The following is a 27,103-nucleotide window of genomic DNA, read 5'->3' on the forward strand; positions in this document are numbered from 1 at the left end:
TATAAACCGGAAGTGAGCTGGATTTTCATCTTCGTAGGTGAGCAAACAGAGCAACATTTCTGAAAGTGCATTTACTGTGTCAGCCGTGCAGGACTGTTCGATATGGAGAAAGGTCCGTTTTATAACAGCATAACCATCTTTGTGGAAAGGTGTGAAGAGTTTTTCACAGCAGGGGGTTCTCACCCCTCCCCTTTCACCTCTCATTGCTCACTAGCAGCTCAATGACATTTCCCACACCGAGAGACAACAGAGTCCTAGTTCATCTGATAACAGAGTTGCAGGCAGGAAATATTTATTTTGTTATATTAATTACAAATATCTTAGTCAAAATCACCACCAGGGGGCACTGCAGAAAGAGACTGCTCAGTGTAGCCTTTTAAAAGCAGTGCAACAGGAGGCATGTTTAATTTGCTCAAGCAAAAAATGCTGGATATATGGATGTGAGGAGATATCGACAACCCCCAAATGACACTGCATTAAAAACCGACATGAGATCACCGCACAGGCTCAGGAATACTCTGACAAATCATCGTTAATAAACAACACCTGTCGCTGCATCCACAAATGCAAGTTAAAACTGTACTATGCACAGTGGTTGTCATATATCAACATCATCCAGAAACGCTGCCGACTTCTCTGAACCCGAGCTCCTCTGAAATGGACTGATGCATGGAAACATGAAATAATGGACGTTGTGTTCTCCAGGCCAAAAAAGAAAAGGACCATCCCGATTGTTATTAGTATAAATTCAAAATCCAGCATCTGTCATGGTGTGGGGGCATAATTGGCTACGTTTACACAGCTGGTAAAAGTGGCCCAAATCCGATCATTTTCCTCGTATGTGACGCAAATGTGTCATCTGTGTGTCAGTGTAAACAGATGAACACACTGTCATATGTGGTACTGAAATCCAATACGTATCCGGTCTGTGACAATGCGACTCAGCCTGAACAGCCAGATCGGAATTCATGACTTTTACGTCAATCGAACTCGACATTCGTCATAATTTCACGCTGCTGAGGCTCATAAACATTTAGGCTGATGTTTCTGTACCAAAAAAATAGAAGAGACTTATCAAACCGCTCCGTGTTCGAGGTTTCAAACGATAACGGCCGAACGTGGCCGGAGGAGACCAAGACTGCAGCGTCAAAAAAGTTTAAAGAATCCAAGGCAAAGACATGACCCAAAGAAGTCATGTGTAAACGTAGCCTTAGTGGGCAACCCGCATATCTGTGAAAGCACTATTAACGCTGAAAGATATCTACGATGCCTTCTAGACGACATCTATTTAGGGACATCCTCACTTAATTCAACATGACTTTAACATGGCAGTGTAATCAGAAAGAGTAGGTGCTGGACTGGCCTGCCTGTCTGCCTCTGAAACTCCACTGTGCAGAGTCTTGATGATAATTAAGTGCTGTTTAAAGAAAAGGTGATCTAACATGGTAACAAGGTAAACAGGCTCCTGTCCCAACTTTTTTGGAACATGTTTTGAGCGTCATATTTCAAATGAGTACATCGTCGCTGTTCAAAGAAAAACAAGTATCTCCAAAATAGTAACTTTACAGGAGAGGGCAAAAACGTTCTGAACTGTCAATGTAAGTCAATGTAAATTGATTTTATTCCAAGCAATTTTGGAGCATTTCTATTGGTCCATTCATCATGAAATTTCACACTACATAAAGGACATCTGCCACGCTCAAATGATATAAAAAAGAAAAAAAAATGGAAATGCGTTTTTCTTTGGATATTAATTATATCCATTATAAAAACAATAGCGTTCGTAAGGTTTTCAACGTAATACAGGTCTAAAAAAGAGTTTACCCATTACAGCTGTCTGTTTTTATTAGCATTTCAAACACTGTCCCAACTTTTTTGGAATTGAGGTTTATAGAACAACCCCATAGTAATACAGCATAACACGGTGTAGTGAGACATACAGAATAATGCACTGTAAAATGCCATGTGTGGGGTAAATATGAAATGGTGATTCTTTTGTGGTGACTCTCCATTCAAAGCTGTTGTTTGCCTTGATTAGTGCCCAGAAAACGTATCATTTCACTCATTGCTGGTTCTAGATGGTGGTGTTCTCTCTGGGAATGACCCTCTACTGGACTGTAGATTATCAGCTTCCTCAAAATCAGGTAATCATCGGCATTCTAGAGCTTGAAGGTTTGAGATTATGTTATGAGATGTGAAAGACCTTTGTGTTCTCAGTTTGAACAGGTGACATAAAGGTCACGGGCTGTTCGCTTAAGCTGTAATGCTCTTTCCTCCGGCAGCCCATCCAGCTCAGCAACCACCTGAACAGCCTTCTACTGAGCATGTGCGAAGACGTGGCTCACAGACGCCCTGAGCTGCTGGCCTTGCTGGAGGCGAGTGTCCAGCATCACAAGAACAATCTCCTCCCTCCGCCGGACAGAGTCGTCAGACAGCTGGTCCAGGATGTCCTACAAGACCCTGTGAGTCAGCTTTGATGTTTAAAGTAAAATCAGATTTATCATTTATCATAGCTTATCGCAATTATGGTCTATCAGTGTGGAGCTATGAGGCTAGTGTGGCTAACAAGTAAAGAAAACCCTAATACCCTACCATTTAGCATCATGCTAACAGTCCTTGTGCAGGGACATGGGAAGTGGACATAATGAGGAACGTTGAAAATTTTGAAATAATTTAAGTGTCGTAAAGATGAATGTGTGCTTGTCTTAGTTTGGAGTTTGTATCTTTAGCTTCTGTTTTTGTCTATATATCACTTTCCTTGCCAGCTGTGTGGTTGTGAGTCAGCTAAATCTTCCTATGGGTCCTTTGCTGTCATGTGGGGGTTTTGCTTTGCATTTCTGGTAGCATATTAGCAGTTCTGAGAGCCTTATTGTTCTTCTAGATCTGGCCTTGACATCCACAGCTAGAGAAATGTGATCTTCCCTCTTGAAAATAGAGAAATAGCTCTAAAATACAAGCCCAAATTTGGCATTGTGAGTCATTTGCTTCCTACATAAACCTATACAGTTAATTTATAGAAAACTTGCTTACACTTTCCATGCACTTGACATGATGCTTGTTCAGATCATTTTGTTTACAGATCTGTTTCAATCAACAGTCTTTAATCGTGACATATTATATGATATGTCATATCCTACGCTTGACAGTGAGCAACAGCCAATCAGAGTACATCATTTGGAGATTTAAAGGAGGAGGTGGGTGTGCTCATGCACAGCGCTGGAAAACGGCTGCACGGATTGGCTTTGGTTAGGGTGTGTCAGCCAATCAGAGCTTCTGGTTCAGAGAAAGTCATGGTGAGAGTGTTCCTGGGCAACTTTGAGAGAGAAGAAACAGAAAAACTAAACTAAAACGAATCCAAAAGCAAAAACAGAAAAAAACATACAGCTACGAGGATATGTTCTACTGACAAGGTTCTAGAATTGCTGATACAGCATGAGATCATGCACAATGTAAGAACTCTTCAGATCCCCAATCATGTTATTCAGAAGGCACGAGTGAGTCAGTTTTGGCATCATGAGGCAAACGATACAGGCTGTGTAAAATATAAAAAAAAACTAAATATTTGTTTGTGTTGAGTTTGCAAAGTGCTCTATTGTAACTGTGGACAGAAACTAGTAAAGAAAAAACTTCAAATAACTTGGATTTTAGGTCAAAGGGTTTCGTGCAGGTTTTTGTGTTAAATTGTGCAATAAAAATTGCAAAAATAATATAATTTTTTTTCAAGCTACTGTGGTTTAATGGGCTAATTCAGAAATATAGTGTGTAGAAATCTTTACTGTATGGCATTTTATTGGCTGAGGTTGTACTGAATCTGGGGATAAATAAGATGTTACGCTTCTGTACAAAAAAAAAAACAAAATGAAAGTGCAACACAAAAGTACGCAAAGGTGGACGTGAGTCAATGTAGTCCTTAAAGGGTCAACTGCCATTTCAGACAGTGAACATGGTACCATCTTTTTGTAGCTGTCTCCTGCTGTGTTGGCATCATTTAGCTTCATTTTTAGATCTTCAGCCAGCTGCTTAGAGGAGTTCATGGTTGTTGAGTGTCAGCACAAAGTTTGAAATTGTCCATTTTATCAGCTCCACTTACTATATAGGTGCACTTTGTAGTTCTACAGTTACAGACTGTAGTCCATCTGTTTCTCTGATACTTTGTTAGCCCCCGTTTTACCCTGTTCTTCAGTGGTCAGGACCCCCATGGACCCTCACAGAGCAGGTACTATTTGGGTGGTGGATCATTCTCAGCACTGCAGTAACACTGACGTGGTGGTGGTGTGTTAGTATGTGTTGTGCTGGTCTGAGTGGATCAGACACAGCAGTGCTGCTGGAGTTTTTAAACACTGTGTCCACTCACTGTCCACTCTATTAGACACTCCTACCTTGTCAGTCCACCTTGTAGATGTAAAGTCAGAGACAATAGCTCATCTGCTGCTGCACAGTTTGTGTTGGTCATCCTCTAGTCCTTCATCAGTGGTCACAGGACGCTGCCCACAGGACGCTGTTGGCTGGATATTTTTGGTTGGTGGACTATTCTCAGTCCAGCAGCGACACTGAGGTGTTTAAAAACTCCAGCAGCACTGCTGTGTCTGATCCACTCAGACCAGCACAACACACACTAACACACCACCACGTCAGTGTTACTGCAGTGCTGAGAATGATCCACCACCCAAATAGTACCTGCTCTGTGAGGGTCCATGGGGGTCCTGACCACTGAAGAACAGGGTAAAAGGGGGGTAACAAGTATCAGAGAAACAGATGGACTACAGTCTGTAACTGTAGAACTACAAAGTGCACCTATACAGTAAGTGGAGCTGATAAAATGGACAATGAGTGTAGAAACAAGGAGGTGGTCAGAATGTTATGCCTGATCGGTGCATCTCAGACATGTTCTCCATGTTTTTCAGGCAGAGAACGCTTTGGGTAATGCTGCTCTTCTAACAGATCGAAGTCAGCTGATTAGAGACAGGCTTCGAGGTGAGACTTTACTATTATTTCAGCACTGATCTGATTGTTCAGCTTATTGTGATCCAGCCTAAGACAGAAAACAATGTCCAGAATATAAGATCTCCTTTTGTTTTAGGGAGTCCAAAAGGAAACGGCTCACCATCCCACACTTTTCAGACTGACTCTAACAAGTAAGTAGCCATCTGGTGCCAGGCGATACAGCCAGAAATCTCAGAATAAGTCTTTATCATATTAATTTCATATTCATAATTGGTGTGTTTTATTATAGGCATGTCCTAATGCTCAGTTTTAAGACTGGGATAGTATTTTCAACCCTGAAGAAAACTTAAAGCTCATTCTGGCTTTTTTACTGCCAGGATAATTTTTAAGGGTGCTGCATTTTTACTGGGCCTATAAATTAAACTGGGTCTTTAAGTAACAAAGCCTTTTTAAAAAGTTGCTACGGAGCTTCTTTCCCTTTCACTTTCCCAAAAATTAAACATAGAAAATAGTTGCAGCTATCTAACTCTGCTAACTGTCCCGCTGGTGTGTGCTGTTGTGAGTGAACGGCTAGACTTCTTCTCCCTTTCCGTCTAGCAAGTACATCTAAACATTGTACAGAACCATTTATTGGAAAAAACTTTGAATGTATTATCAACAACATTATCAGTATCAAAAAGAGTTTGACCTCAATGATTGTCGTTATCTTGTATCTGTTTATTTTGCAATACTTTTGATATTTAAGTAAAAGTTATAAGCAAATTCTTTTTAACTCAATATCTGTCCAGAAGTCTGTCGACTCCAGAGTTTATTCTGAAATGAAAGGTGTTAATAGTGAGTCTGTGCTGCAGTAACAGCCTCTACTCTTCTGGGAAGGCTCTAGATGTTGAACATTGCTGTGAAGATTTGATTGAGCATTAGTGAGGTCAGGTACTGATGTTGGATGGTCAGTTCTGGGTCACTCCAACTCATCCCAAAGGTATTGGATGGAGCTCCGTCACTCCAGAGAACACAGTTCCACTGCTCCACAGCCCAATGCTGGGGGGCTTTATATCCCTCTAGCCCACGCTGGGCACTGGACACGGAGGATCATGTGCAGCTGCTCCCATGTTGACTCCACCTCAGTAATCTCCTAAGATCACACATCATTTCCTTTTTTGGTCTGAGCCTGAAAAGATTTCATGAGATGAAGAAGTGAAGAAATGTGGGAGGGTTTGGATGTTGATTCCTCCCTGGATATTGATGACCTCAGCACTTTTACCTGTCCTTGCTATTTCCTAGAAGCTCCGTTCCCAGAGGAAGCAGCAGCACGTGGCTGAGCCGCAGTCCGTACCTCGACAGATGCCAGCAGCTTAACTCCAAACCTCACCAGTCATTCGGCTCCTCGCTCAGTCTCAGCGAGAGGAGACTGAAGGTAACCTGCAATCTGAGAGAAAGATTCAAAATAAATTCATAAGATCTACAGCATCTGTCTGTTTGTGCTCCAGCCATTAGGAACCAAGAGTTGCGTGATTTGTTTTATGTAATTACATAACAATTAGAATAATCACACGGTTAATTATGTGATGAATTCCATTTATATTTACAATCAGTGGTGGACGAAGTACACAAACCATGTACTTGAGTTAAAGTAGAGACACCCAAGGTAAAATATTACTCCAGTAAAAGTAGAAGTTCCTCCCTTTAGACCTCCACTTGAGTAAAAGTACTAAAGTATTTGCCTTCAAATGTACTTAAGTATCAAAAGTGAAAGTACTAAAACATTAATTATGACTTTAAAGTCATGTTACCATTTTTGTAAGAAGACTCGCTTCATTAACTCATTTTAGGTGAAAATACTCCAGTGTCTCTCTTGGTAAACCAGTCTATTAATAGAGTCATTAATTAGTGACGCTGATGTCTATAAAAATTATCATAAGCACAAAACACTGAAGGCGAACAGTTTCCATCAGGTGGAACTGAGTGGCTCTGAAATCACTTTTTACAAACAAGCAAAGTTTCAGTTTAAAATTTATTTGAACTTAGTTACAAGTTTAAGTTTAATAAAAGCTTTAAACACAGATTCACAAATGAGTTTCCTTTACTAAACTGCATCTGTAGGTCTCTGTTCATAAACATAAACTATCCATCATCTAAACCACTTATCCTTCTGGGTCGCGGTGGGGTGCTGGAGCCTATCCCAGCTGTCATTGGGCGGAAGGCAGGATACACCCTGGACAGGTCGCCAGTCCATCACAGGGCAGACAGACAGACATACACAGTCACACACACCTAGGGGCAATTTTAGCATGTCCAATCAGCCTGACTGCATGTTTTTGGACTGTGGGAGGAAACCGGAGTACCCGGAGGAAACCCACGCAGACACGGGGAGAACAGGCAAAACTCCACACAGAAATGACCCTGGTCACCCGGCCGGGAATCGAACCCAGGCCATTCTTGCTGTGAGGCGACAGCGCTACCCACTGCGCCACCCTAAACATAAACTAGCCAAAACTAATTTACTATAAAATGAAATAGTGTTTGTATAAATTCAGAAAAAAGACCCGTCAGTCTCAACTGCATATGTGTACATATTTCTATATTGTGGTCTGTTTACACAAAGTTAGGTTAGTTCATCATTTATGTTGAATAGACTCTCCCAGAATTTTACGCTGCTGCACTGATGTTGAACCGTGTGCTGCACTGGGTCGGTATGACCAACAGGTCAAAACAAGCTCAAAACAAAGTGACCGCTGTGCCCTGATTGGTGGTCTTGTTTTGCGCTTCTTTTGTTTTGACATGTTACGTTTTTATACACACATAAACCAAAAGGAGCGACAGATTTCTCATAATGTAGTGGAGTAAAAAGTGAGATATCTGACTTTGAAATGTAGTGGAGTGAAAGTAAAAAGTCACCCAAAATGGAAAAACTTCAGTAAAGTACAGATACAGGAAAAACTACTTAAGTACAGCATCGAATTACTTTTACTTAGTTACTGTCCACCACTGTTTACAATAAACAGATTCAAGATTGTAATTTGTGCTTCTGACTGTTTGACTTTTTTCAGTTTTCATCTAAAATGGCTGTAGTTATGTTGTGGACATGGCGACCCCTGGTTCCTATGACCACCACTGGTTGAATTATGCAGAAATTTGAAGAAAAAAACAGTGGATTTGTCTTCAAAAAGGAAAATAACTGTCTGAATCACTGGTGTAGCGTTCTTTATAAAGTTTGAAGTGGTAAAGCAAGTCAGAGCGTGAACTATAGCATGACCTTGTGTCTCTCCTGGCAGGATTTGGGCCCAGAGTTCGTCAGAATGCTGGATGAACCTCTCATTATCTTGGAGCTGCCCAGTTCCATTGTGGTGAGTCTAATATCATTAAAAGTCAGCTGCTATGGCACTGTGGAGTCAGAACCAAGCTGCTGTGTGCCAGTATTCTCCAGCCTGATGCCATCTGGATTGCTGCAATCCCATTTCCTAATTATTTAATTCCCTTTTCTTTTCTCTGTCCCTCTTTGTACTTCCACAGTCAAAGAAAGGGAAGTCCTGTTCCACTCAGAGGGATCTGAGAGTAATTATGCCAAATGGACAGATCATCCTGGTCAAGTGTGATGTGAAGTCCAGAGGAGGGGACGTGTTCGATATGATTATAGCCCATTGCAAAATGGTGGAGCATTTCTACTTCGGCCTTGCGTACAGTGAAGGTATTGTGTGCCAGTCTTTAATATTTCTGTTATTTAAATACAAACTTCGAATCTGAAATAGTTGGGACAGTAAATGCCAATAAAACAGAAAGCAGTGATTAGTAGGTTCTGTTTTACCTGTGCTAAATAGTAAAGTAGTACAAAAACTCATTGTTTTTTGAAAATATGAGCTCATTACAAATTTGATGCCTGCAGTATGTTCCAAAAAAGTTGGGACAGGAGACTGTTTACCACTGTGTTACATCACCTTTCCTTTAAAAAGCATTTAATAATCATTTTGGGACTGAAGACACAAACTGATCCAGTTTTGAAAGTGTCATTGTTTGCCACTCTGTAATACAAGTCTTCAGCTGTGTAATCATACAGGGCCTTTATTACTGTATTTGTTTGTACACCAATCAGGCATAACATTATGACCACCTCCTTGTTTCTACACTCATTGTCCATTTTATCAGCTCCACTTACTATATAGGTGCACTTTGTAGTTCTACAGTTACAGACTGTAGTCCATCTGTTTCTCTGATACTTTGTTAGCCCCCTTTTACCCTGTTCTTCAGTGGTCAGGACCCCCATGGACCCTCACAGAGCAGGTACTATTTGGGTGGTGGATCATTCTCAGCACTGCAGTAACACTGACGTGGTGGTGGTGTGTAAGTGTGTGTTATGCTGGTGCGAGTGGATCAGACACAGCAGTGCTGCTGGAGTTTTTAAACACTGTGTCCACTCACTGTCCACTCTATTAGACACTCCTACCTTGTCAGTCCACTTTGTAGATGTAAAGTCAGAGACGATAGCTCATCTGCTGCTGCACAGTTTGTGTTGGTCATCCTCTAGTCCTTCATCAGTGGTCACAGGACGCTGCCCACAGGACGCTGTTGGCTGGATATTTTTGGTTGGTGGACTATTCTCAGTCCAGCAGTGACACTGAGGTGTTTAAAAACTCCAGCAGCACTGCTGTGTCTGATCCACTCGTACCAGCACAACACACACTAACACACCACCACCACGTCAGTGTTACTGCAGTGCTGAGAATGATCCACCACCCAAATAGTACCTGCTCTGTGAGGGTCCATGGGGGTCCTGACCACTGAAGAACAGGGTAAAAGGGGGCTAACAAAGTATCAGAGAAACAGATGGACTACAGTCTGTAACTGTAGAACTACAAAGTGCACCTATATATTATATTCTCTGCTCATTTTGCTCTTGTGTTATTGTTTTGCTATCCGGTGTGGTCCAGAGGAGGATGGGCTCCCCTTTTTGAGTCTTGGTTCCTCTCAAGGTTTCTTCCTTGCCACTTTCTCCATTAGCAACGTTCATGGGGGCTCAGACCCCCACCTGTTATAAAAAGCGCTATATAAATAAACTTTGCCTTGACCTGACCTGATAGTGGCTAAAGGCAGCATGTGTTGCTCAAAATGTACTCAGCATTAGAAGTGTTTTTATAGATGTGCAGCTTACCCATTTATACCCCCCCCCCATGATAGATATTGGATTTAGAACTGTATGCTGGTCTGGATGGTCCCCTTCTTTTTTTGGCTGTGAGAACATGACGTCCATTATTTCCATAAACGATCTGAAAAGTTGACTCATCAGACCATAATACACGTTTAGACTGAGCATCAGTTCGTTTCAGATGAGCTTGAGCCCAGAGAAGTTGGCGGCGTTTCTGGACGTTGTTGATTGTGTCTTCCACTGTGCAGAGTACAGTCTGTGGGTTCAGCATCTGACAGTGTTCATTACCAATGATTTGACCAAGTATTCCTGAGGCCGTGCAGCCATAAGTTATTGATAGATTTCTCTGAATTCCCTGAATCTTTTGATGATAATGTGGCAGCTACCACTTTCAGAAGTGGGTTTAGAGGTGTGGTGTGCAGAGCTGGGCCAGACGCCCCCCCCCCTCTGTTAAAGGGGTGTTTAATGTTGTTGTTTAATGCTGTTAATGTTGTTCCTTGGTTTCAAGTGTTTGTGTTTATTGTGTTATTTTGTGTCGGGCTGTGGGTGAAATAGTGGGGGTTATTTATTTACCTCAGAGTGAAGAGTTATGGCTAGAAATGACCTGCCTGCTATCCCCGGCTGTTTATCATGTGCCTTTCTGCTGCTGTAAATAAAAGGACACTTCTTGTGGCAGAAATAATGGCCTCTCCTCCATCTAGTTCAACAACGACACAATATTATGCACTGTAGAGGATGAAATAGCTACAATCCTTGCAGTTGCTCACAGAAGAACATTGTTCTCAAACTTTTGGATTGTTCACTGATGTATTTTTGCAATGGCGATATATATATATATATATATATTTTTTTTTTAAATTCATAGCACACATAGTGCACCGTGTATGGAGCAGTCAGCCATTTGAGATTCCTCCTTAAGATTTTATGAGCTCTGATCTTATAGATGTTTAATATTGTTTGTGTTCAGTTTTCAGCTCTTTACCTGCTTGTTTTATGGTAAAAATTGGCCCCATGCTTTTGTTATTGCTGGTGACCTCTAAGGCTGAATGAATGTTGAATGGATTTGAGTGTGAATGGTTCTCCGGTCTCACTTTCACTTCTCTTTCTCCAGATGGTGAATTCTTCTTTCTTGACCATGAAACCAAAATATCCAAAGTGGCTCCGGAGAGCTGGAAAAAAGTGCCTACCTCTACATTCATCCTCTACTTCCGGATCAAATTCTTCGTCAGTGATACCACGCTCCTTCTGTAAGGCTTCCCTTTATTTCCAAATTTGCATCCCATCCTGTTTGCTCCTGTTTTTCCTTGTGAAAAAGGGTTTTTGATCATTTGTCTCAAGATAAATCATAAAATACTTACTACTTAGCTTCAGTACGCTTAAAGTGACCACATTAAAGCTAATGTAGCTAACAGTTAAGCCAATACAGGGGTCGGCAACTCAAATGTTAAGAAGAGCCATTTTGCCCTTTCAACAAAAATCAAACCAGCTTTGGAGCCACAATATTTTATGTCCATTTTTTAGCAATGTTCTACCATCTTGGCTGTAAATATGTCTCAGTATGTGCTGAGGTACTAGTATATGCCAAAAAACATAATATAAGCAAAAATGCTGACTTTATGGAGTGATTATAAACACAAATAAGTCCATTTGTCTCCAAATTATCGATGTTTGTGTTAAATTTCTCTCTTTGTCTTTTCATTACTACCAGCTAGGCGAGACTGTTGTCTGTGTTGCTATGGTGACCAGCAGTCTGCGCTGATCTTCAGGGTTAAAGGGTGAATTAGCAGTTCTACATTAACTCCAGAGTTTAAGACCATTTATTGTTAAACTGTGTTGAACGATCAGCAGAGCTTTATTTCACTGTTATCTATAAACATGGACCACAGTACAGACAGAGTTCAGGCTGTGGGTGCTGCTCCTGTTTTCAGTGAGCACTGAATGAACAGCATGGATTTCACCCAAAGCCAAACACAGCAGCACTACTGTAGTTACACTGTCAGCCCCAAATGAGGAAGGGGAGCTTCAGTGGAGTTGATTCGGTGGATTTGCAGCAAAAATATAGTGGCCATAGGCACTTTACACCATTCAGTCACAGTGTTAAAACCCCCTTCTTTCTACACTCACTGTCCATTTTATCAGCTCCACTGACCATATAGTCTCACTTCGTAGTTCTACAGTTACAGACTGTAGTCCATCTGTTTCTCTGATACTTTGTTACCCTGTTCTTCAATGGTCAGGACCCCCACAGAGCAGGTTCTATTTGGGTCATTCTCAGCACTGCAGTGATACTGACGTGGTGGTGGTGTGTTAGTGTGTGTTGCGCTGGTGTGAGTGGATCAGACACAGCAGTGCTGTATGGCGGCTTTGAAACTTATCATTCAGTACCTGCATAGAACAACAAAGCTGAGTTATTCTCTGACCTGTCCGCAGCCACTGGCCATTTAAGGGGTAAATTCCAATGCATATTAACACCCTAAATGGTCAGGAGATGCCGGCAGGTCCAGGCTTCCACACTCACTAACTCAATAAGGCCCCATATCATCACTATCGAAAGAAAAACATCTCAATTTTTCCATTTTTTCTGCATCATTTCAACATGGGAGCTGTCCTTAACATTGTGTTTCACAATGACGGGACCATCAGAAATGCTCCAAAATCTCTTGGAATAAAACATCTTTGCATTAACTTACATTAAAAGTTAAGGATTTTTTTCCTTCTCCTGCAAAGTTACTATTTTAGAGAAATGTTTTTCCTTTGGACAGCAACGATAAACTACATTATTCTTGTATTTTATTTTATTTTTTTGAGGTCCACTTATTTGTTTTTTTTTTACCAAAAACTTCAACTTAAAACTTCATCTTAATTCATTTCTACTTGACCACTTTCCAACCTCGCTTTATCAATTAGAATTAAACGGGCTGGGCCTTTAAGACTGATATGTGTAGATGAGCTCTGTTCTTATTGGCTGCTCTATATTTTGCCTCATTGAGGAGCTAGTCTGTGTGAGTGGGTGGAGCCAAACTGCTGTACGCTAAATAAGCAGACCTCTGTAAATGTGTTGGCTTTAATGACATCACAAAAACAATACATTCAAAGTGCAGCTGAGTTTCAGTTCATGGACTGTGTGCTCTATTAATATTTTTAATCCCTCGATGTTTTGAGAGTTTAATAATCAAACTATTTTATTCCAAAAAAGTGAAAAAAAAAATCTGTTTTCAATGATATGGGCCCTTTAAGAATATTTGTTTTGTATTTAGTTTGTTTTCCATTCCATGTAGCTACTGAATAATAATCATTAGGATGTGATACATCTGGGAGTTTAAAGGGTTGATGTCATGAGATTTTATTGAAAAACTATAATTGAACTGTTCATTAACAGATAAATGACAATAAATATTAGAAATATTATTATAGAATCAATTATATTCAGCTTTGACTTCACTTTACATTTATTTTCAGTATTAAAAACAGCTGATAGTAAACATGCTACTCAATTTGAAGTTAAAAATAAAGCCTGTCTTGCTGTGTATCTGTAAGGGCAGATACACAGTGCCATGGTGCCATAAGTACAGGGAACTCCAATTCCCAGAAGCTCTCAGGTTGATTAGGCCCAACCTGACACACCTGTGGACTCCTCTACTTAAGGCTGTGGCAAACAGCAGCCCTTTGTCACACCTTTGGGGTGTGACCGGTACGGTACTTAGCCCAGGTGAGTATTTAAACAAAAAGAAAAGTAAAGAAAAGAAAAGAGGGCTGGAAAAAGAGAAATTGCCCCAAAACTACTTAAAAGCCAAAAAGAAGGCCTGAACAAGAAGCGGCACCGAGCCAAACAAAGTGTTTGTTCCACAAAGAGCAAACAGGTGAAACATAAATGTGACCTTCCTCTCATAATTACAGAGGAAGTGTTTTTTGTTTTCTGATTATCTTTTATTTCAATTTTCAATCTCAGCCTTTATTTGAGCACGCTGCTTTCAGCGGCTCCCCTGTTTGCCTTTTTCCCACCGTTTTTTATTTTTCTTGCTTCCCAGTGGTGCAGGGGTAACTCCTTGGACCGGCAATCAGTCGGCGGCTTGAGCCTGGCTCTGAGCCACCTCAACTCCAACATGCACAATCACCAAATTCACACTCCATCACCTCATCAATTCATTTAAGACCCTTTCTCACGGGTTTTCCTCTCTGCACTCGGGTCCACCTCCCTGCCGTCCCGTAACAGTATCAGAGTTCGAGCACTTAGTATGAATATAAGAGGCTAGAATATCAATAAAAAGCGTGGCTGCCTTATGCCAATTATTTGTTTTTACTCAATAATCAGCAATAGAATGAACCACAATGAAAACTCTTGCATTTTCAGCTCACTGACACCCCAGACAAACAATTTCTGAAAAATGATCTGAGGTGACACTTGTGCATAAACAAAAATTTGTACTAAGTAAAATTTGATCAAAAATTAGCCAAATTAATAAGATATCAAAACTATGTTAGGATTTATGTCAAATAATGTCATCTGAGAAGCCCAGGGTCTCCTGAAAATAACAGCGTATGGCATGTGTGACTGTCTCATGTAAATACTTTATAACTGTAATTGAACATAATACCAAAACAATAACACCATACTGTCCTAGGGTTCCAAGAGTTGTAGGTGACAGTTAATCGTCACCTGAGACTTTCCCTTTCATTCCTTTGGCAGACACAAGCTGACCCGACACCAGTACTACCTGCAGCTGAGGAGGGACATCCTGGAGGAACGTCTGCCCTGTAACGAGGAGACCGGCCTGGTGCTCGCTGGGTTGGCCCTGCAGGCTGAGTTTGGGGACAGTATGCCTGAGGTAGTCCTGCGCTAATGAAGGATGATGCTCCTCAGCCTCCCTGAGCTCCTTTATAACCCAGTCACGTCTCTGCAGGGCCGTCTGGACTATGATTTATCGCTCTGGCTCTGGGAGCCGTAAACTGAAATTTAATTACATAAAAGGAAGAGATAAAGATAGACGGTCATAAAGCACGACACAGGAACTTAATTATGCGCAGAGTTGTTATGATGTCATTTTCTGGTGCACCATTTAACACATTGCTGCCTGATTTACTGACTTTAGCATGAATCTTAAAAGGGAACAACACTGATTTTTCAAAATTCCTGCATAATTCAGTGGTTGAGACAAACTCGATGAGACAAAGTGGTTTGATTGTTGAGACTCAGATTTCTACTGAAAATCTGAAAAGTTTTCTTCACAGCGCCCTGCATGTATCCCTCCACCATGAATGGAGTTTAAGTTCTCTAAACTATCATAAAACAGTGTCTCAGTCATCAGGCAGTGAATTCATAACCATTTCATGTAGGAACTTTCTGTGAGGGAGCTTTTAGAGGTGGATGTCTGGTTCCTATCACCACCACCAATTTATGGGTTTAATCAGGCTTTTCAGAACATTCAGCGTATTAAATTGTCATGCAGAATGGCTGGGTTAGAGAATGTCTGCTGGTCTACTACATTTTAATTTTTATATTAATGACACTGAAATGTCTTTTCTGAAGGTTTATGGGAAGAACTACTACCGCCCTGAGCACTACGTCTCCAAGAGCACACTGGAGAAAATGGCCTTGCCTTGCCTGAAAGAGGAGTTGCTGCGGCTGCACGCCAACTCTGTGAACATGGTCGCTGAGGAGTCTGAGCTGGAGTTCCTCAAGGTCAACATTTCACTTCCATCTATTGATCTATCAGCATGATTTATTTTGAAAAGGAGAGCAAAGAGACTTCTCAGAGTCTGCTTTTATAATATACAGTACTGTGCAAAAGTCAGAGACCACCCTTCATTTAATTTTCAGTCAAAACAGCCTTTAAATACACGTTTTTCATTTTTCAGCATTAAAAAAAACAAAGATTTTTAACAGAAAATCCCACAGAAGCCTCAACAGCTAAATCTACTCTCAGCTGTGTGAGTCAGTGAGTCTCTCTCTCTCTGTTTATTCCAGCTTCCATTCTGTTCAGGAGACTCACTTTCAGCTCCTCGAAGAATCTGCAGACACACCTCCAAAGTTCAGTCTTAGAAGCTGGTTGATCATTTTCTGAAGTAATCAAACACATTCAGTGGTGTTGAGGTCTGGACTCTGGGGTGGTCAGTCCATCGTTCAGCTTCTTTGTTTGTGTCCGTCTCCTTTTCTCAGTGAGGTTCTTCTTGATCAGCTACACATCCTTTCAGACCCACAGCGCTGAGTCGTCTTCTCACAGTGGAAGGATGGACAGAAACACCTGTGGATGTTTTCAGATCTGATCAGCTTGATTTTCTCCTCTCTCTCAGAGATGAAAGCTTTAAGTGCTGTTTATCTGAGGGGGGCAGTTTTGGGGTCGACCAGCTCTTCTAGGTGGTTGTTAGGAGCCACATTTTCTGTGGAGCTTTTAATCAGTTTTTGAACTGCAGTTTTGGAAACTCCTGTTTTTTTTACTTGACTTTCTCTTTCATGATTAGTGGATTATCTTACATCTAATCTCCTCACAAATATCTCTTAAAAAATTAATGACTTGTACTTAATGGCTGTTTTGACTGGGTATCAATGAAGGGTCTCTAACTTTTTTACAGTAGTTAATTATATATTCTATACTGATTTGAATTAAATGTGATTAATTTATTGGTCAGGACTTCAGGAGCTGGACTCAATGCCTTCCACGTTAGATTAACAACCAACAAAATTATGAAGTGATAGAGAATGTGACAACCAATCAAACTTTGATTTACAGTGGATGCCATCATGAATAAAAATACCACTCTAGTCCTTCTGGAGGTTCTAGATACTGTGAATAAGAGCCATAGTCTAAGCAGGTTTGGGTTAATTGTTAGGAATGTAAAACAGTGGTGGCAGCTCTGTCAGAACTCTTTACTGAAAGAGTGACTGTAAAACTGATACATACAAGCTCAGATATACATTAATACCTGTTACAAGCTTCAGATAAAACATGCTTCAAATGTCCATGTTTAATCATGAACAGTCAAAAAGTGTGCATGTAAATCATAATTAGTAACTCACCCATAGGGGAGTCAGCATCAATTAGCATTATTAATGATGTTTATAACTTTAATGAGCTCAGGTCAGTTTCAGATGCAGTGCTTTGAGTTGGGTCGGGCTCAGACAAAGTTCTCCGGTTATAATTAAGTTCAGACAAGAATTTCAGGTCCAGTTTAAGCTCTAGCACAGGTGTCACGGGCACAGTTCCAGTTTCCTGTTTCCTCTTCAGTCTGTTTGGCTTTGGCAGCCTGTTCTTACAGCATGTTCCACCTCTGCAGGCCATCCAGCAGCTTCCGGAGTACGGCGTTCTGTTTCACCGTGTGGCCCGCGAGAAGAAGACCCTCACCGGAGAGCTGCTCCTGGGGGTGTGTGCCAAAGGAGTCATTGTGTATGAAGTCAAAAATAACTCCCGCTCCGCCAGCCTTAGGTTCCACTGGAGAGAGACCGTCAATATCTTTGCAGCGGTGAGTCTGAACCGAGAGAAAGAGTGACGCTCAAGAAGCTTTAAAGCGTTGACAAGGATGTGGTGCTTTATGTAAATCATTCACTGAGAAGAACCTGATCTATTTTTGATCTATTATGGAATAGAAGACTTAGCATACACCAATAAATGACTTCTCTACGGTACAACTTGGAGTAAAATCTAATTGACACAGTTTCCCCCAACGTACCCCAAACATAGTCGACCCAAGACGTGTTTCGTGTCTAAATTTTGCTTCTTTAGTTTTAGCCTGCTGAAAAACGCAGCACAGACCAGCATGAATTCCAAGCTGGTTTGATGCTGGTTCAGGGGATCACCTGGCAAGGTCATGCTGGTTGACCAGCATACCAGTATCCAAAACACAACATATCACTGCTGTTGGGACAAAACCTCATATCTCCATTTTTATCATTTTTCATTTTTTGATATAATTTGGAAAAAGGCAGTTGCCTTTCATGTTGCGTCAAAATTTCATGGATGCATGGACCAACATAAATGGTCCAAAATTACTTAGAAAAAAATACTTCTCCATTTACTTCCATTCAAAGTTAAGAACATTTTCCTTGTTCTGTAAAGTGACTTTTTTGGAGATACGAGGTTTTGTTCCAACAGCAGCGATATGCTGGTTTTGCTGGTGACCAGCCATGCTGGTTTTTCTAACAGGGAATTAAGGAAGCTTGTATCCCACCAATTAGCATCATGCCCTAATCCTCATACCCTCACTATAAAGGTGTGTTATTCAGTCTCTTTAATAGTCTTGATGATGTGGTTTCTGACACTGTATGACTCACTGTTATCTATAAACGTGGACCAAAGTACATTAACATAGCTAACAACAGTACCAGCCTTTGTCCAGACTTGTGTTCATTTTTATGGAAAACAAAACATCATACTGAACAAATCAGTGACTTATGAACTCACACAAGGCACTGTGTGATGATTTGATGATGTGATGCAATTTGCGTAATGCTATTTACATTCTATAGCATATAACAGCACCAGACAAGCATATGTTGTGTTTTGGATGCTGGTATGCTGGTCAACTGTCATGACCATGACGGGTGACCAGCTAAACCAGCACCAGACAAGCATAAACCTGTTTGTTTTCGCCTTTAGCCCCAGTGCTAAAACTAATGAGCAAACTTCAGACACCAAACAAGTCTTGGCTGAACAAACGGAAAAACAGTGTAAATTGTTTTTCATGTATTAAAAACAAAAGAACATGGCTGGAACAGATAAAAATACAGTTAGCTGATGTGTAGCTAGTTAGCTTTTCAATGCAATACAAATTAGCTAGAAACAAGTAGGACTCCACCTACATGCTGTCTCTGAAATATGCCTCTTGCTAAATCCTTCTGAAAGGTCATAGCTGGAAAACTGTACCGCTTGGTTCTTCTTCCCACAGAGACGTAGATTCGTCATAGAGAGCAGCGTCAGTAAGAAGAAGCACACTTTCCTCATGGAGAAGTCCAAAATCGCCAGGTACCTCTGCAAGCTGTGCATGGCTCAACACAAGTTCCATAAGGAGATGAGCTCTCGCCAGCTCAGCCACAGTCTGGCCTCAGGTACGTCCATCTTTTCCTTCTCTTGACCTGCTTTCCATATGATTCCCCAGTCTTACTCCTCCTGTACCGTAACACTGCTTCTGCTATTCCGAGGGCCTTTAGGTGAAGCCAAATTCAGTAAAAATATCATGTATTTGTAATATTTAATGTGGCAGATCTCTCACTACTTCAGTCATAGATAGTCGAAATGCTATCAGTGGAAGTTTGAGATTATTTTCATTCTTCAAAAATGATGGTGTAGCTAACACTGACTGAAAATAACTGGAGTTATAGAGGGGATCTGTTGTGCTTTTCCTTTTTTCCAGCACTAAAAAGGGTTCTGCTTTGATGTCAAGCTTGTAACAATAGAAGAACCCTTTTTAGTGCATTTTCAAAAATTTTCTACATAGAACCATATACAACACATTCTTCATCAATCTGAAAAACTATTTCACCATGCAGAGAACCATTTCAGCATGTGAACGATTCTTTGATCTATACAGAACCAAGTTTGTACAAAAAAAACTTTGAAGAACCATCTTTTTAAGAATATACATTGACATTTTCCAACCCTTCTTCATCCCTTACACTCTTAAAGATGGTTCTTCAAGGGTTCTTTAGTAAACCTTAGTAAAGGCTCTGTATAGAACCATAAACACTAAAAGAATCCGTTGCATGATTAAAGGGTTCTTTGCATCGTGAAAGAGGCGTTCAGATTGGTGGAGAATGTGTTGTAAATGGTTTTATACAGAACCTTTTTCAAAGAACACTTTTTGATACTACATGAAGGATGATTGCAAAAACACTCCTTATAACCTCAGTGGTGGGCGGGGCTAAACTGCTGTAGGCTGAATGGGCAGATATATGTAAATGTATTGGTTTTTGTGACATCACAAAACAGGCTGTCAGGCTGCAGTTTGGTTTGCATATACAGGCTGGTCCATATGGACTGGTAGATTAATACTGAAGAGAAGTTAAAGGGGATCTTAAATTCTTTTCCAGTTCCTCTCTTTCCTTTAGTGTGTTGCAGCTTTTTCTGCATGTAAATGTTCTGCAAAGTCCCAAAGCTCAGCGTTCCCTCCAGAGGGAGAAACTCTCTCCCACTGAACCCACTTTTCTCAGCTGCCTGAAACGCCTTGTTGGAATTCCAGCCCTTTTCCTTTGTTACAAGATGACATCATCTCGTAACACAGTCCTTACTGCCCGCCTACCGGCGAGCTCTGCCCCCTCACACAGCACACAGCGGCTACTGGAGGAGGCAGAGTGTGTTCAGTACTGTAGTGTGTGGAGAGACGCTGACCGGACTTTCAGGATCCACTCTGGATCAAACAGATCCGGCAGAACCGATGCCGCTGGAGTTACAGCTGCTCAGGGGCGGAACCTGGAGGGGTGGAACCACTCTGGAGGAGACCAATCAGAACAGAGTGGGCAAGCTGACCAATCAGAGCACACTGGGCTCATCAGGGGGTGGGGCTTAAAGACACAGGAGCTCTAACAGAGCGTTTCAGACAGAGGGTGAATAGAGATGAACAGTGTGAGGACATTTTGTGTTTTTGGAACACTAAAGCTGTAAATCTATTCTAGTAGAGCAAAAATAAAATTATCAACACTGAAAATGAGAATAAAAGGGCCACTTTAAAGCCAACTTTCCTGCATTACCTTTCGTTATTGCATCTACCAATCTACTAAACATTGCTGATGTCTTGTGTTCTTCAGAGGAGAGTATTGTGCAGTACGCAGCGGTGTGCCGGGCTCAGAACAATATCTCCTGCTCTGAGGGGGCTCTGAACAATAGCGGGCTCAATACCACCCACCAGGAGTCCATGAGCAAGCTGTGTGATGACATCGCCAGCCGCATCGAGAACAGAATCAAGCAGCACAGAGATTTACTGGAGCGGTCCAGGTGAGAGAACCACACTCACTAATGAGTAACAATAAAGACAAGACAAAAATGTCACATTTTCTCATTTAATTTTTTAGTTGAATTATGACATTTGTGTGGTTTTATGTATCAAAAAAGTCATTATTCATTTCTTCACTCTTAAGAAAGATGGTTCTTAAAGGGTTCTTTAGTAAATACAAAGCTTTTATATAGAACGCTGAACACTCAAAGAACTATTTGTATGCTTAAATGGTTCTTTGCATGGTGACAAAAAGGGTTCTGCTTTGATGTCAAGCTTGTAATAATAGAAGAACCCTTTCTGATGCTATATAGAACCACTTTCAGAAAGATTCTACATAGAACCACATATCCCTCTTTAACAGTGTTTGCATCCTACTTGGCTTTTCTGTGATATTAACATGCTTTTATTTTTCTAGTGCCACAAGTCCAGTTTTCCAGAGATCTGCTGCTGGGTCTCAGAAGCGAAACTCAGACGTTCCTTCCTTGTCTTCTGCCTTAAGAGGTATGGACAGAGACGCTGTTTACACCTGGTCACTTTGTGCGTCTTGGCAAAGGCAAAGCCCCTCCTAGTACAACACAACCAAAACCCCTCCCAGTACAACTGACTCCTCCCAGTACCACCAAAACCCCCCAATACAATTTAAGCCCCTCCCAGTACAACCAAAGCTCCTCCTAGTACAACCAAAAACCCTCCCAGTACAACCAAAACTCCTCCCAGTACATTCAAAACACCTCTCAGTACAACAGAAACTCCTCCCCGAACAACTCAAACTCCTTCCAGTACAACTAAACCCCTCCCAACACAACCAAAGCCCCTCCCAGTACAACCAAAACTCCTCCCAGTACTAAAACTCATGCATAATGCTAACTGTAGTTACATCTACAAGCTGTGAGCTGCATTAGTCTCATAGCTCCAATGTAAAGGAGTAAACTTTGTAATTCAACACCAGTTTTGCTGCAGCTTCAGTGTTTCTCCTGCAGCAGAACAATGCTGCCTCTTACAGAGTGTCTTTCTTTATCCTCCAAACCTGAAGACGCTCCATCGAGTCCCAGAGCGCCCGAGAGGGAAATAGTCTGTGTGACTTTGAAGAAGGATCCCAAACTAGGCCTCGGTAAGGAACTGAAACCTACACCTTCCACCGTTTTCTGTCTCTCTAAGCAGCTCATAAGCGTAACATGGGATTCTGTCATTTTGTGAAGTAAAAGTGTCTGTTTTAAATGTGAGGTATTGTAATCGTTGGAGAAGACAGTACCAACAGGCTGGATCTCGGAATCTTTATCGCATCTGTTGTGCCGGGAGGACCAGCGGACCGAGACGGACGCATCAGACCAGGTCAGAGCCCGTTTATGTGGATTCCTCAAAATCCGCAAAATGCTAGAGGGCGCCAGAGAGAGCCCACAGTGAGTAGGGGTGGATGGAGCTAAATAAATAAAGTAATAATCAGAAAGCAGAAGAATGTATAACATTAAAAAAATCAATGAAAACTCTACAGCATATTTCCACTTTTCTACAGAATGCAGGTTTAGGGCAGTAGGATGCTAGCATTGCTGCTAATGAGTGCCAATTGGTATTACTGTACATGAGACACAGTTAGAAAGTCCTGTAACTGAGTGTTGACATATGTTCTGCTGTTCTGTGTTGAGTAAATTAGTGCACAAAAATTATGCAAAAGCTCCTTAGAAACCTATTCATTTTGGACTCGCCCAATTTGGAGCGCCCTCTAGTGTCAGACCATCCCAGAAGACATTCGACTGGCAGTTCTCCTCCCAACCCATTCTCACACCAGGTCTACCCCAAAAAGTGCCTCTCTTTCTCTGTTTTTGGCAGCAGAATGTCAAAATGATTGATTATATTTGAAACAATAACCATTATTTTGGAACAAACTGGTGAATTGACTCACTGAATCACTGCTTTCTTCCACACGTTTCTGCATTCTAATGAATACCTGATCAATCTGAATAGGAGAAAACCATAGTGCATATCAGAAAAAACTTTAAATGCAAGTAGAAACAGCGCCCTCCTGTGGTCCTCCAGGTGGCCGGTTGATCTCTCTGAATCAGACCAGTCTGGAGGGCATGACCTTCAGCGAAGCAGCAGAAATCCTGCAGAACAGCCCCAACCAGGTGGAGCTCATCATCTCGCAGACGAAAGGTACAGATAGAATTCAGCAGCAAATCATCAGAACATTCGCCTCAAGCTGTGTGGAGATGTTCAGATAAGAAAAGATGGTTCTTTAAGGGTTCTTTAGTAAAGAAAATGGTTCTATATAGAACCATGAACACTCAAAGAACCACTTGCATGATTTAAAGGGTTCTTTGCATCATAAAAGTGTTAGAATGTGCTGAAAATAGTTCTATATGGCACCTAACAGCATTAGACAATTACAGCTTCGAGACGTCTGCAGTAAGAATTTATTGGCTTTTTACAGTGTTGTGGTTTTGTGTTGGTCCGTTCCTCTCAGAAACCCATCCTCATTTCCCCAGGATTACGAAGCTTCCTCTGATAGACTCGCAATTTGGAAATCCTCCATAATTTTAAAAATTGATTGTCAAAAGTCAGGGGAACGGCTGGGCCATGTGAGCGCCAGTCTGCAGTTGTTTTGGCTGTATGTTTGGGTTCGTTGTCTTGTTGAAATGTTCATCTTCTCCCCAGATTCAGTTTCTTGGCCTATGAGACTAAATTCTCCCCTAATTTCACCTAAAACATCGCTCCATTCATGTTTCTTCCAATCGTGTGTGATGCTTCAGTACTGTTTACTGCAGCTCCACTTCATGATGCTCCCACCTTCATACTTCACTGTGGGAGTTCCTGAAATTATACACTCAACTCTTCTTTCTCCAAACATTTTCTACAAACAGTTATTGCCAGAGTTCTGTTTTTGTTTAGTCTGATCAGAGAACGTTGCTCCACAGGAGTTCTGAATAGGCTAAATGCAGGGCTGGGATAGCTACTGAAAAATGAGTAGGTATCTACTTTTTAGCTACTTTCCCAAAATTTGTAGCTAGCTACAATTTAGCTACTAAATTAGTGCACTACTTTTTAGCTACTTTCAAAGCGCGACTGTCAATGTTTGTGAATCTCCACCTGACACACCAAACAAGCCCAACGGACAGTGTAAACAAGACACCGCATTTAATCTGTGCCAGAAAGAAACATGCAGTTGAAAAGCTACAAATATACAAAAAGATCACCAAAAAGTAGGTTTAAGTGTAACCAACAATCAAGCAGCTGGTTTCCTGATACGTTTAATCTGCAACGAGAAACTGCCAAGCACTAAGTCACGAAGCTGAAGTCAGTTTCTCATTCGCCAGCTTCTCGTTCAAATTGTCCCGTTCCACCTTAAATGGTGCAGCAGTACATTTCTGGAGCATTAGGCACCATTTAAGATGGAACGGGACAATTTGAGCAAGAAGCTGGCGAATGAGAAGCGATTTCAGACTCATAATAAGTCAAACGTTGAGAGACGTTTTACAAGAAACTGTTCTACTTTTGAGGAAATGTTTCCTGCCAGAGATGCGAGAAAAGCAGCTGTAGCTGAGCTAAAGCTTAACGCAGAGCAAAGTGAGTCTGTGTTGGTATTTATATTATATTTTTAGCCTGTACTGATACATTAGCACATACCTACTGACAGCCATGATGGTAAAACGGACATAAAAGTGTTGTGGCTCCCAAGGTGGTTTCATCTTTGTTGAAAGGACAAAATGGCTCTTCTTAACATTTCAGGTGTGACCCCTGAGTTAAGCCTACTACCAAGGGGTGATCAGCGTGTGACCGTTTCCTCGAACTGTCCTCCGCTCAGTCAGGATTGCACAGTCGCCACCAGCCCAGTTAACGGCCGCGTTCTATGGTTCACATTTTGTGCAGATTGACTGAAGCCTGTGGTGAAATTGTAGTGAAAATTATCACTATAGCTACACAAACATTTGTAGGCGCTACAGCTGTTAGCTACGAAAATGTGTAGTAAGCTACAAACGGTAGCGCGCTACTTAGCTACTCCCCCATCCCTGCCTAAATGCTCATGCGCCTCTCTGGCTTGTTTTTCATCAGAGGAGTTTAGCATGGAGTGAAGGAGCGGAGATGATTGCAGTGCAGTTTATTGCTTGTTGTTCTCTGTGTATCTATTGTTCTGCTGTTTTCAGGTCGTCCTACATCTCTAAGATAAGATAATCCTTTATTAGTCCCACAACGGGGAGATTCTCAGTGTTACAGCAGCAAAGGGAGAGCAGGACACTCAAAAAAGAAATAACAAGAAGAGAATTAACCAGCAAATAATTAACCTTATTAATTAACAGGGTTTTATAGTTTGTTACTTGTTACTATATAGACAATATATACAATACTAAAAGTATAAAATAAGATAAAAATAGAAACTCTATCCTTCACAAAAAAATTAACAATATAAAGAATTATAAATAAATAAAAAGTTAAGATATTTACATTGTAAGGATATTTTGCCCAAAATTCGCATGGAGTTTTGCGCATGAGGTACTGGTTTATATCACACATATGGGATGGTGAGGAGTAACAATATAAACAATTTGAGTCACTGCTGGCTTCTCACATCTGTTTGTGGATAACTAGTTTGGGTTCCATACACTTGACACCTGTAGACTCTTAAAAAATGGGTTTTTTAGTAAAGACAGTAGATCTATATAGAACCACGAACACTCCAAGAACTATTTGCCTGCTTAAATGGTTCTCTGCATGGTGAAATTGTTCTTCAGATTGATGGAGAGTTTGCTGTATATGGTTCTACATAGAACCCTGTTTCTTGATAGCATTAAAAATGTTTATTCTATTGTTACAAGCTTGACATCATAACAATAGCAGAACCCTTTTTGGTGCTGTATAGAACCATATACAACACGTTCTCCATCAATCTGAGAACCATTTCACTATGTAAAGAATTTAATCATGCACATAGCTCTTTGAGTGTTCATGGTTCTGTATGGAACCACTGTCTTGACTAAAGAACCTTTGAAGAAACATCTTCAAGTGTGTATATTATCAAAGCGGTTGTTGTGTGAGTGTCTGTGTCTGTGTGTGTGTGTGTGTGTGTGTGTGTGTGTAAGGTCTTTAGGGTTCTGTAGCGTTTTCCACTGGAGTGTTGTTTAATAATGTTCTCCATGAGATCTTCAGGAAGCTCCTTCACCTCCACTATGATTGTGAAATCCTCCCAACTAATCTAAACATCTGCCTCATAAGAGATGTGAGGCAAACTGACTTTACTGATCATCTGAGCGTTTGCGTCTGCAGTGAAGAAGCCTGTGAGCAGCCTGACAGAGAGGAGCTACGAGTCTCAGACCACGCTGCGCGCCGACAGTCGGGCGGAGGACGGCCTGGACGAGCTGGTGTCAGTGATGATGACGCCGAAGGCCGGCAGCAGGCTCCACGTACCTGACGTGCGCATCCTCAATGCACAGGTGCTTCACAGCACTTTTTTAGTTCCCTTTCACAGCTGGTGATAAAGGAGATTTCCACCAAAATGACTTCATTATGTAGTGGTTGAGATGTAAAACTGACAGGGTTCAAAATACAGGGAGTTCCAGGGGGTCCAGGACCTCCTAATTGTCCTCTTGGACCCCCTGAATGTCTCAAAATCAAAATTCTGGGGGTCCCTGAAAATAAACTTATTCTGCTGTATGTTAGAAGAAAACAGACACTCAAATACAAATTCAGAGAAGCTCATTGCTTAACTAACTAGAGATGCAGCATTGCTCTGCCTCAGGGTGGTGCTGTACCAGACTGGCTCACTCAGTTGGTCCTTCATGGCCTAGCAACTGTAACTATGCCTGGGATACCCCTGAAAATCTTTGCAGTGTGCTATAGCATATTTGTAAATCTGAAAACTTGCCAAAGCTCTGTGAAAAGAGTGAACTATTACTCATTTCTAGAAAAAAGGGGGTAACACTTTATTTGGACAGTCCACTTTAGATATATTGTAGATAATTTACTTTCAAGTTACATTCAACTAAACATCTACTAAATTAACCTTTATTTAACTGTAAACCTGCTCTAATCCTAACCCTAACCTCAACCCAAAACCTCAACCCAACCCTCACCCTGGTCCAAATCCTAACACTCACCCCACCACTGTTT

General features: G+C 41.2%; 1 protein-coding gene across 1 annotated transcript in view; it reads left to right on the top strand.

Annotated features, from left to right (window-relative positions):
- frmpd2 (FERM and PDZ domain containing 2) overlaps positions 1 to 27,103 on the top strand; it is a 43,047-nt gene that overhangs the window by 4,757 nt on the left and 11,187 nt on the right. Inside the window, 18 exon segments of the mRNA XM_036571800.1 lie at positions 2,079 to 2,144; positions 2,283 to 2,462; positions 4,905 to 5,010; positions 5,081 to 5,135; positions 6,226 to 6,358; positions 8,217 to 8,288; positions 8,455 to 8,629; positions 11,193 to 11,328; positions 14,769 to 14,907; positions 15,609 to 15,761; positions 17,354 to 17,539; positions 18,962 to 19,121; positions 20,817 to 21,003; positions 21,420 to 21,505; positions 22,038 to 22,115; positions 22,229 to 22,336; positions 23,039 to 23,155; positions 26,246 to 26,427. Of these exon segments, the coding sequence (XP_036427693.1) occupies positions 2,079 to 2,144; positions 2,283 to 2,462; positions 4,905 to 5,010; positions 5,081 to 5,135; positions 6,226 to 6,358; positions 8,217 to 8,288; positions 8,455 to 8,629; positions 11,193 to 11,328; positions 14,769 to 14,907; positions 15,609 to 15,761; positions 17,354 to 17,539; positions 18,962 to 19,121; positions 20,817 to 21,003; positions 21,420 to 21,505; positions 22,038 to 22,115; positions 22,229 to 22,336; positions 23,039 to 23,155; positions 26,246 to 26,427 (2,319 nt within the window).

Source organism: Colossoma macropomum, unplaced genomic scaffold, assembly GCF_904425465.1.
Source record: "Colossoma macropomum unplaced genomic scaffold, Colossoma_macropomum, whole genome shotgun sequence".
In the NCBI taxonomy this organism is placed as follows: Eukaryota; Metazoa; Chordata; class Actinopteri; order Characiformes; family Serrasalmidae; genus Colossoma; species Colossoma macropomum.